This window comes from Penaeus japonicus, unplaced genomic scaffold (assembly GCF_977035675.1).
Source record: "Penaeus japonicus unplaced genomic scaffold, GWHDUDI00000001_assembly GWHDUDI00000014, whole genome shotgun sequence".
NCBI lineage: Eukaryota > Metazoa > Arthropoda > Malacostraca > Decapoda > Penaeidae > Penaeus > Penaeus japonicus.
Genome location: NW_028234416.1, coordinates 27,142,745 through 27,155,244, shown reverse-complemented (window position 1 = coordinate 27,155,244; position 12,500 = coordinate 27,142,745). Strand labels below are relative to the sequence as shown.

General features: G+C 42.0%; 1 protein-coding gene across 6 annotated transcripts in view; it reads left to right on the top strand.

The window, feature by feature from the left end:
- Nucleotides 1–12,500, top strand: part of LOC122263650 (uncharacterized) — a 69,965-nt gene that overhangs the window by 49,982 nt on the left and 7,483 nt on the right. For 2 of the 6 annotated variants that reach the window (XM_043032210.2, XM_086544125.1), the window contains exon 5: nucleotides 2,063–4,972. The exons of 2 other annotated variants lie outside the window; for them this stretch is intronic. In XM_043032210.2, the coding sequence (XP_042888144.1) occupies nucleotides 2,063–2,416 (354 nt within the window). In that variant the 3' untranslated portion in view covers nucleotides 2,417–4,972. Of the gene's footprint in view, nucleotides 1–2,062; nucleotides 4,973–6,800; nucleotides 7,954–12,195 lie in introns of those variants that run through there. 2 more of the 6 variants (XM_043032208.2, XM_086544124.1) reach the window with 2 other exon arrangements.

Sequence of the window (12,500 nt, the reverse complement as noted above, 5' to 3'; positions counted from 1 at the left end):
TTTTTTTCTATTTTTATTTTTTAGCTTTCTATATGTTATACATAGGCATTCAGAAGTGATGATAAAGCTAATAGTAGTTTTAGTAATAATGATAATTGCTATTATTATTATTGTCATCATTATCACTATTACTATTACTATTTTATCATTATTATTGTTACATTTTTTTATTAATAGCATCAATACCATTATTATTATTAGCATTGTTATTGTTTAGTTGCTCTTGGTTGCCTGAAGTAACAATAGCAACATAACGATGCATAATTTTCAATTACACTATGATTTAATTTCACGGCATTGCAGTGAACCAGACAGATTTAAAAGTGTAAATGAAAAGCAAACAAGCAAAAAAGGATGACCATAAATATAGAAATAAAAGATAGGCCTGATCAAGAAATAAAAATCAAATGGGTAAATTATGGATTTTCTAGATGATGTGTATATATTTTTTTTGTTTTCAAACCTGCTGTATTGTACGTAATTTTTACTTCAATAAATCTGAATATTTGTACGTTTTTTTATTTGGTGCGAGCCCTCTTTATCATACGCTGAATTAAAATCCTTTATATTCAAGGAGACATTAGTGTTACCGTCCAGTACGGACCGTATTGGGGAATTTTATTTTTATCTTATTTTGGGAACGAGATAAGAAAAGGTAACTGAGAAAGTGTTATGGTATTTAGTTCGAACATGAGGATAACATATTTTGCTGAGAATGTATGACGTCGTATGAACAGAGACGGGAATGGTATTATTGCTTGGATGTAATGATGATATTTTATTGTAGGCTAGAGGCCGATTGAAAATATTGTATTGGGAGGTGAATATTCAGAGTACAGGAAGGGATGATATTGATAACCGTGGCATAAAATGGGAGGTTTGTTTATGGGAATTTCCTTTGAAGGGAAAGGAACGGAGGGTGAAATACAAAGTTGTTTTAGACTTTTGTCTTTTTCAGTATCTTGGTTAGTATGCTTTTTTTCTACGTCATTGTCTCTTGCTCACGTATGTTTTTTTTTTCGTTCAATTCCTCTTTTCCCGTCTCCCTACTCTCCATCACTCCACATATTTTTTCTTTCCTTTTTCTATTTCTGTATCTTTCTCTCTTTTCTTCTCACTCCCCCTCTCCCTCTTCCTCTCTTCGCTTCCCCCTTCTCTCCTCCCTCCCAGACTTCCCCCGCACCTTCCCTCCCTTCCCCCTTCCCCCTTCCCCGCTCCCGCCAACCGTTCCCCCGACCCCCCTCTCTTTTCCTCTCTTCTCTCTTTTCTAATTTCCCAATTATTTGTTTAATTCGTCTTTCCTCGTTCTTGTTTCTCTTTATTTTCTCTTTTTTTTTGCATTCCAGATAGCTTTTTTCCATACGTATATTATACGAAGTATATGGGAGATACATCGTTATTAATTGAGTGTGTGTTTGTGTTTGTGTTTGTATTTGTATGCATTTGTGTGTTTTTGTGTATCTGTGTGTAATTATGTGCGTGTGCATGCACACGTGTGTATGCGCGCGTGTACACGTACGAGTGTGGATACCTGTATGATTATGTGTATGAATGTTCGCGTGCGTACATTGACACTTTAGACAAAGAGTTCTTAAGTGCGATGCTATGCTTGTTTCATTATTTGCAGTATAGTTCTCTGTGGGTTTAAAAACTTGGAATGGCCTCATGCACGGTATCTGATGTGGACATCTCATAATCTTTAAAAGCACACCTTGCACAAGACAGTATCTTCTCTAAGTATTTTTGTGTTTAGGGCACATCAAACAACATCCACCTGTATAACAGCAGCACCTTGTATCCTTGTTGCATAGGCTGACACCACTCACCTAGCCAATACACCTGAAGTGATGCGAGAGGGTGTGAGTGCCCCCCTCCCCCCCACACTAAGAGACATCACTTGTGCATCACTTGCCTCACAAACCTCACTTCTATTCCCCCCTTTAAGCTTAGACAAGTGGATGGTAGCGAACTTATGGCTTGTGTTCTAGCTTGTGGCTTTTAAGATAGGGTAAGGCTGGCTGCGGAGGTGCTCTTCATAACCTGTGTTCTCCCGTCTTTGCAGTGTCGCCAGTGGTTGGAACAGCTGCGCAGGGTGGGGTCCATGAAGGGCAAGGCCAAGGTCACGTGTCCTCTCTGTGGCAAAGTGTGCAGTCGCAGCGACAAGCTCAAGCTGCACCTCAGGACTCACACTGGGGAAAGGCCGTATCGCTGCACCTACTGCGACCACCGCAGTCGCACCAGCGACGACCTCAAACGCCACGTCCGTACCCACACGGGGGAGAGGCCGTACCAGTGCCCCTACTGCCCCTACAGGGCTAGCGACCCGTCCACTATCCGCTCGCACAAGAAGCACCGGCACCACGATCTCTTTCACCAGGACCGCTTGAACCAGCACCATCTCGATCAGACCAATTAAGTCGAAGTAGCCTCGGCGTCTCTCCCTCCCCCCTTCCCTCCCTCCCGCTCATCCCTCTTCTTTCCTCTGCCTCCCTCCTTCCCTCCGTCCCTCCCTCCTTCCCTCCGTCCCTCCCTTCCTTCCTCCCTCCCTTCCTTCCTCCCTCCTTCTGGTCAGAAGATGATCTCAGGTAGATCGATAATTTTGTGGCTCAAACTAGATCTACTTAGATGGACCTCCTCCCCCTCCCCTCCCTTCCCCTCCACCCCTACGCTTGGAGGAACGGTTATTGTAAGTGCCCTCGAGACGTTGTGAACCAAAAAAAGGTGAAAAGATTAGTAATGAATAATGTTCAAGTAAAAAAAAAAAAGTCAAAATAAGTGTTTCTCGTCTCGTCTCAGGCCGCAGCGAGCGTGATTTAAGTGTTGTGTGAAAAGCACCTCCACCTTATCTATTGCAGAGAAGCACCTCCACCCTCATATGCCACTTTTGCATCGTTACGTAACTTCATTCATCGGAACCACTCTTGACACGGACTAACTAACGGTGACAGTTCTAGCAGTGTCTCTCTCTCTCTCTTCAACTGTCCCGAAGCACTTTGAGTTAGATGAGCTGGGTACCGACATGGTAGTTTTTACCCTTCGAGTAACTGTGGGTATTTACTTAAGGAACCATTCACTTCAAAGGGATTTTAAATTACTAATATTCTTTTGTAACGTTTTTGTTAATAACCTATTATGTATCCTGAATTTGCTTATTGGTGGAAGACCAATTAATGATTAATTGTGGATTAATTTTCTTTTAAGATGCTGTGTTTTTGTTTTGGTTCGAGAAAGAATGAATACTATTTCGTATCCCCGATAGTCTTATCGTGTCGCCGAGGTTGATATTTTCACCTACTTTTTTATTTTCTTTTTTAAATCAGTGTTACGTTACATCCACTTTCCTTTCAATATAACCTCATTCCATGGTGACCCGTTCCCCTTACTTCTGGGTCGTCAGTCATGAGTTATGAGTAAGAGTTGCAGCCAAAGATAAGCCCGAGTCGAGGCTTAAGATTTGTACCGGACGTCGAGTAATTGCGAAGTGAGAGTTCGATGAAAATGGTTTGTGATTATGTTTAGTCTCGCTTCCTTTTCTCGTCCTTGTTGTTCTCCGTGGACTTGCGACACTTGATTTCATTCCACAAGTATTCTCTCTTTCTTGTATTTCTTTTTCAGTCTACTGAGATTGTTTAGTTCCTTGGCTCAAAAACGGTACAATGTACCGTTTGTGTATCTCCCCCAATGCCCAAATACACCCTAACCCCCCTCCCCCTCCCCCCCTCCACCACCACCACAAATCCAGGAGGTGCGAAGTGTTCTAAATAGTCAGTATGTACGTCCTTGGATATGTATAGAATAAATAAACGAATAAAGAGTAAGAAAGAAATACTATAATCATTGTAAACTCTCTCAGGTTAATAAAGTAAAACAAAAAAAGTCACAGGTTGTTGCCATTGTCATCGTCATCATTGCCATCTCAGGTATTGCGCTTCTCCGCCGTCAGATGTTTCCGGAGGGATGCGAAGCCTCCTTTGTATTTATTATTTTGTCATTATTATTTTTCTTTGCTTTCTAAGTGGAAAGGGCGACAAGAAAACGAAAGAGAAGGGAAAGAATTAGAATGAATAGTGTGGAAAGAGGAGAATCTGAGAAAAAAAAGATGAAAGAGAAGGAATTGAAGCAAGAGAAAAGGAAAGAGAGATAGAAAGGAAGGAAAGAAGACGAAGGAAATGAGAAGTAAAGGCAATAAAACAAAGAAGAGGAACTGCGAGAAAGAAAAGGAGGAAAAGAGTCAAAGAAATGCAAAGAAAAGTAATAAATCGGTAGGAAAGAAAATATATTGGTTTCTGTCCCGATTCCAGACATCATGGCATTCCTGTGGATGTTTGTAAGATGCCATTCAGAGCTTAGAAGATTTTTTTTTTTAGATATTTATTTTTATTTATTGTACTTTTGTTGATATTTAAAGAGAGAAGAAGAAAGATATATGTTTTCGTAGTGATGAGCTACTGAGAATTGAGGTAGAATTTCGATATATATATATATTTGACTTTGTTTCTATTTTCTCTTGTTAAGAAACTGTGAAAGCATTTTGATATTTGCACAAAGTCTATGTGACTCGTGGACAAATTTTGTTTTCTTCTTCAACCAGCATTGGTTTTATTTGAGCTTGTTAAATTTGTAAGATTACCGAATTATATGTTAGAAATTTTGGCGGGATGTTAACATAGATGTATTTAAATAGTATATCACTTTTTTTTTTTCTTCTTCTTCTTCTTCGTCTGTAGTCTACAATAACCGCCACGAAATAAATGTTTGACCCAGCTGTAGCATAAAGTAAACAATAAAAATACAAAACAAAAACAAGTGGATATCATAAAAAAATATATATAAATATATATTACACTGTTCCAACACTCACTTTTTTCTGCACTCTGTATCTTCTCTTTGTCTAAGTGGATAGGACCCGTAGAGGAAATGTACTGTAGATACATCTAAGGTGGCCATAATAAAGTCTTAAGGTTAAAGAGCTCGTTCTTTGTTTTATTTTTTTCTCCACTCTTGAACAGGTGAAGCTTGGTTGGGAAATGTATACATTATCAGCTGTTTTGAAGCGTTGCCTGGACTCTCAGAGATCAGCTGTTCTGAAGCTGAAGGGGGAAATGCAGAAAAATTCAGCTGGTCGAAAGCTCTACCGGAAATGAACGAGGAGCAGCCGTTTTCATCTTCTTGTCATTTTTTTTCTCCATTATTAGAGGATGTTTATGAAACAGTATCAGAAGAGTTACTACCTGCACACTTTTAATATCACAATTAAAATCATTGGTTGATAAGGAATAAAAAGAAAAAAAATACAAACTGAAAATTAAATATAGTCAACAATGAATAATCCCCTCTTATGATTAAGAGTAACAAAAATTTAGCAATAGTGTACTAAGACAACGAAAATTGACCTTTTATTAATCTAAAGTAAATCGGAGAACCTGTTAATAGAATGAATATAGCTGTGTAATGTTGTGCGGATAGGAATATTTAGTGTCCCCACTCAAAAACTTATTTAAAATTTGTCTTAACAAAATCACGATAATCTAAGCAATTTAGGATGTCGATTTCAAGTAGATTTTTTAAAAATGTTTCTTCGGGAGAATATGATGCTTGATGTCAGTTATTTCCAAATGTAATGACGCACGGGATCTCGGAAAAAAGTACAAATTAAGAAGAATAACTGGACAACGCAAATTGGGTAATCGACGCTTTTCGCTTATATCTACCTCAGGTGTAATTCTGATGAAGATATAACCAAGACGCGTCATTCCCATCCCTTGCGTTTTTAAGGTATTCGCATTTACACTTTTTATTAGTCTCAATGTACTTAATTCATTATTTTTTTACGTGTGTGTGTGTGTGCGTGTGTGTGTGTGTGTGTGTGTGTGTGTGTGTGTGTGTGTGTGTGTGTGTGTGTGTGTGTGTGTGTGTGTGTGTGTGTGTGTGTGTGTGTGTGTGTGTGTGTCTAAGTGTATGTGCGTATAAACCCGCCCACTTGGCTTCATTATTTTTTTCCTTTCATACAAGTGTTGAGTGAAACTTATGTTGATTATTTCGTATATCCATCTCCATTTTAGATATGGTGAGAGCAGGAGAAAGTCACCTGAATTATACATATGTGTGTTGGTGTGTTATTTGCATGTGGGTTCGTGTGTAGGAGAATAATATACATAAAAACTGTATATGTGTCTGAGTAAGTTTGAGTAAGTTGGCCTGTAATACCGGTAGACTTGAAAAAAATATTTTTGAGACGAGGAAGACTCGTATCCTGATGTTCCAAAAAGAATTGTTTCAGAAAAGACTTCATACGTCTCAGTGTCTGCCATTATAGCCTGTCGATCTAGATGCAGTTGCATGAGTTAGCAAGATGGTGCATATTACATAAGATATTACACATTTAACATTTGACTGTTCATAGGCTTGTGATATGTCGATATATAGATGTATTTATATAAGTATATAGAGAGAGGTAGAGGCAGAGGCAAAGATAGAGACAGAGACAACAGTCACAGTCACGTCACAGTCACAGGTTGTGAACATGCATTAAATTTATGGATTCGAATGTTTACATTTAGGTTTATAAAGTGCGTCTAGAAGGGTACACGATGTCTAAAGCTACTCAGTGCGAATAGCGAGTCTCAGAGGAGGCCCAAGGCACCAGAGACATATGGTCCTGCTAGCTGGTTTTGATGTCGCGCCAGAGGAGGGGATACACCCTTGGTTAGTGAGCACGTGAGGAGGGATGAGTTGGTGGTGACGGGCTTCATGAGCGAGTGTGAGGATGCGCGGGAGTACATCGCTGAATGTCTTTGCAGATGAGCGGCGGCGTCGGCGGCGTCGGCGGGGGCGGCATGGCAGCGGGAGACGGCGGCAGCCCCGCATCCCCGGCGGGCGAGTCGTCCCTCACGTGCCCTATCTGCCACAAGCGCGCCGTCAGCAAGTACTTCCTGAGCGAGCACGTCCGGCAGCACACGGGCGGCTTCGCCTTCGTATGCACCCAATGCACCTACAAGACCAACCGAAGCCACAACCTGAAGCGCCACATGCAAAGCCGCCACTCCGGGGACCAACAGCGACCGATCCGGTGCCACTTGTGTCCGTATCTTACCATGGACGCCCTGCTCTTGCACGCGCACTTCTCCAACGAGCACCCGAGCTACGCACATCCGTAGGGCGGCTCGCTGTCCCCCGGAAGGTGCGCAGACAAGGCCCTCAGTCGGCTTGAGTTTCGCAGTTCATGCTGTTCTGAGAACCTTTGCCTCTCGTCTGTGAGGTCGAAACTCTGGAATGTAGGAAAGGCTAGACTAGAAAAGTCCCGTTCCGTAGAAGTATACAGTGATTTATGTTCAGCATAGCACTTTAACATAGGCATGCTAGGGTTCTGACTGTCGGTATTTTCTTCCGGGATTATGCACTTGAAAGGGAATTTAGACGACTGATATTCTTTCGTGATGTTTTCTTTAGTTTACTGAATTTGTTTTTTGGTTGAAGACCAGTGGATGGTTAATTGTGATTTATATATTTTGGAAGAATATTGTGTTTTTTTCTTTCGACAATGAATGAATACTATTTCGTATCCCGATAGTCTTATCGTGTCGCCGAGGTTGATATTTCTTTTTCTTTTTCTTTTTAATCAATGTTACGTTACATCCACTTTCCTTTCAATATGACCTCATTCCATGGTGACCCGTTCCCCTTACTTCTGGGTTGTCAGTCATGAGTTATGAGTAAGAGTTGCAGCCAAAGATAAGCCCGAGTCGTGGCTTAAGATTTGTACCGGACGTCGAGTAATTGCGAAGTGAGAGTTCGATGAAAATGGTTTGTGATTATGTTTAGTTTCGCTTCCTTTTCTCGTCCTTGTTGTTCTCCGTAGACTTTCTTATATTTCTTTTCAGTCCACACACACACACACACACACACACACACACACACACACACACACACACACACACACACACACACACACACACACACACACACACACACACACTCACACACTCACTCTCTCTCACACACACACACACACACACACACACTCACACACACACACACACACACACACACACACACACACACACACACACACACTCACACTCACACACACATACACATTCACACTCACACTTACGCTCTCTCTCTCACACACACACACACACACACACACACACACACACACACACACACACACACACACACACTCACACTCTCTCTCTCACACACACACACACACACACACACACACACACACACACACACACTCACACTCACACACACACACACTCACACTCACACGCACACACACACACTCTCACACACACACACACACACACACGCACACACACACACACACACACACACACACACACACACACACACACACACACACACACACACACACACACACACACACACACACACACACACACACACACACACACCTACATATATTTGTGTTTATATATATATATATTTATATATATGTGTGTATAAATGAATATATATATATATATATATATATATATATATATATATATATCGAGAGAAGAAATATAGGAAGAGGTTTCCGTAGGAATGAATAGTGATAATGTGTTTTCGATATTTATTTGATTTTTCTTCGATTTTCTCTTGTAAAAAGAAATTGAATTTTGATAGTTGCACAAAGTCTGTGATTCGTTGACAACTTTTGTTTTATGCTTCAACAAACGTTGGATTTAGTTGAGTTTTTTAAATTTGATGAAAGGTTAACGAATTATATGTTAGAAATTTGGGCGGGGTGATAACATAGATGTTTAGATAAGATATCACTTCTTCGTCTGTAGTCTACAATAACCGCCATTAAATGAGTGTTTGTAATATGATACTTAACTGTATCATAACAATTTACAAAAAAGAAAAAAAAAAAAGAAAAAGAAAAACAAGTGGATATTATACATATTACACTGTTCCAATACTCACCTCTTTCTGCACTATGTATCTTCTCCTTGTCCAAATGGATAAAACCTGTAGAGGAAATGTACCGTAGATACATCCAAGGTGGTCATAATAAAGTCTTAAGATTAAAGAGCTCGTTTTTTGTATCATTCTTTACCTTCTTGAAGTCTGACGCACAAAAAACTTATCTGTGCTGAGGCTTTACCTGGAACACACACAAAGATCAGCTGTTCTAAATCGTTACGGGGAAACGCACAAAGATCAGCTGTTCTAAACCGTTACGGGGAAACGCACAAAGATCAGCTGTTCTAAACCGTTACGGGGAAACGCACAAAGATCAGCTGTTCTAAACCGTTACGGGGAAACGCACAAAGATCAGCTGTTCTAAACCGTTACGGGGAAACGCACAAAGATCAGCTGTTCTAAACCGTTACGGGGAAACGCACAAAGATCAGCTGTTCTTAACCGTTACGGGGAAACGCACAAAGATCAGCTGTTCTAAACCGTTACGGGGAAACGCACAAAGATCAGCTGTTCTTAACCGTTACGGGGAAACGTACAAAAATCAGATGTTCTGAACTTTACCAGGAAATACGGAAGGATCAGCTGTTTCGAAACTTTAAGGGAGCGATTTTGAAACAGTCTAGAAGAGTTCGCATCTACCTATGCTTGATATTATAATTAAAGCCAAGAGTTAAAGATGAAAAAACAACAAGTCAACAATAAATCATTCCTTTCATGCAATTTCGCCTAACGAGTACTCGATAATATTGTACTACGATAACTTATGTATCATGACCTTTTTAAGAAGTAGAATGAAAAAGAAACGAAAGACGTTGGACAACCCCTTCGTTTAGAATGAATCTAGCAATTAAGAAATGGTAAGATGCGGACCATTATCAGCCGTATTCTATGACGTTTTCTGCGTGTCGTGGCCATGTCATGTTCATGTTATGTCCATGTCGTGTTCATGTAACGAATGCGGTAATCTAGGACGCAAAAGCGTGGCAAGTTTGCGGCAGTTGCTTCAGGTTTACCAACCGTTCCAAAGTTAACCCACTTATTAACATGTTTCGGATGAATGGCACTGTCCACACGACAAATTCATAAGAGAAACAACAATCATAGGTAGCACTTACATAAGATCCTTCAATTTTGGTATGAATCAGTCGTACTTGTTCCTAGTTAAAGAATTGACAACCATTTCACGAACGCGCTGTTGGTAATTCACTCTACGCTCGATCAAAACAAACGGGATGAGAGGGATCGTGTGTTTATGAACAGATCTTCCTTATTTTATCTTTGTATATACTGTACATATATGCGCATTTTTAATATATCATACATATAGATTTAATGTATACATATTTCATATAATTATATGCTTTGATTTTACGTCCCTGACTACTTTTACCATTCATTTAACTTCACTCTCCTTCGAAAAGTCCGCCAAAAGGTAAACAAACTCAAAATCAGCAGAGAATCCGTTTTACTAAAATAGTTTGTAATCCGTGTCTAGGACAATGATGCCTAATATAACCAATATAGATATTACTTTTCAACCGTAGTATGCTCATATGAAGTATTGGTGAGAAAAAGTACAGTAAAAATATGATTTTTTTCACTTGTGTAACTATCGTGACAAGCCTACCCCCTTGCCACGGAGTTTCCACGATTGTTCCAATACTTTCCACGCATTTGCCACGACTTTGCCACGCTTTTACCACGAACCCGCGCTTCTAGAATAAGAACCGCGGCATGTTCATGTCATGTACACGGCGCGCTTAGGGACTTAGAATATGGCTGTATGTTTCAAGTGTTTCCGCTGAATATTTTGTTTTATTTCGTACTTTAAAGATCACGATAATTTGAGGAATTTAGAAAGATGTCAAGTGTTGAACTCGTACATCAGAAATGTTCGTCTATACCATGATTAAAGTTGTTGAAAAGGAATTTTAATGATCTTTTCATTATATTTATCATAATCTACTTGGGGAATGAATCAAGACTATATGTGTGCGTGTGTTCTCTTTCTTTTTTGGCCAACTGTGAACGTTATGACAAGTTGGAGTGAATGAACCTCCAACAATGAACTTGCTATGCGCGTGCGTGTGTGCGTGCGTGGGTACGCATGCGTACTTATGTGTGTGTGTGGTGTATGTTTATGTGCGTGTGCGTATGTGTGTGCTTGTGTGTGTCTGTCTGTCTGAATGTATGTATGCATGTATGTATATATGTATGAATAACATAAGTCATGATGAATAAAAAAATGGAAAGACCTACGCCGACTCAAACAGAGCAGGATAGCAAGCACGTAGTTACACTTACTCTCAGAGCCAGCACAGACGAATCACTTACAATTACTTGTTGAGAAACGAGTCCCTGAGGAGGCCAAGGCACCAGAGACGGACGGTCGTGTTAGCTTGCACGTGGTGGCGCGCCAGAGGAGGGGATACGCCCTTGCTGGGTGGACACGTGAGGAGGGATGAGGTGTTGCTGTTGGTGGTGGTGACGGGCTTCATGAGCGAGTGTGAGGATGCGCGGGAGTACATCGCTGAATGTCTTTGCAGATGAGCGGCGGCGTCGGCGGCGTCGGCGGGGGCGGCATGGCAGCGGGAGACGGCGGCAGCCCCGCATCCCCGGCGGGCGAGTCGTCCCTCACGTGCCCTATCTGCCACAAGCGCGCCGTCAGCAAGTACTTCCTGAGCGAGCACGTCCGGCAGCACACGGGCGGCTTCGCCTTCGTGTGCACCCAATGCAACTACAAGACCAACCGAAGCCACGACCTGAAGCGCCACTTGCAGAGCCGCCACTTCGGGGAGTTGCAGCGGCCGCACCGGTGCCCCGTGTGCCCGTACCGCACTACAGGTGCCCTCCACTTGCATGCACACATCACCAGCAAGCACCCCAACTACGCACATCCATAGAGCGGCTCGCTGTTCCCGAAAAGGTGCGCAGACAAGGTCTTCAGTCGGCTTAGGCTCGCTGTTAATGCTGTTCTGAGAATGGTTGCTGTCTTGTCTTTGCAGTTGAACCTTTGGAATATAGAGTCTCTGCCTTTCTAGGAAAGTTAGCAGTTCACACCCATTTAAGTATATCAAATGCAGATATCTCGCAACAGACCAGGAAAACGAGAAGGAACGGGCGATATGGTTGCCATTCTGCGTGTCTCAAGCTTAGACTGAGGGTGGGCCAGAGGCAGTGACAGGGTGGGCGTGGGTCGGGCGCTTGCAAGTGTGTGAGTGTGCGACCCGAAGTAATGCCAGCGTGTCTTTTCAGGTAGGAGGAGGGGGGCTGCTGGTCCCAGCCTCCGCGCCCTGCCCGCCTCCCGCCCACCCGTCTGAGGAGCCGATCATCCTAGGCATCTACATTTGCAAGATGTGTAGCTACAACGCCAAAAGCAAAGTCGACCTGAACAACCACGTGCGCCAACATACGGGCGGCTGGCCCTACGTGTGCGCGTTCTGCGATTACAAGACCCGGCGCAGCAACGACCTGAAGCGGCACGAGCTGACGCAGCACCAGGGGGGCAGGCTGAGGCCCTTCGTCTGCGACCTGTGCTTCTACCGCACCACGAAAGCTGC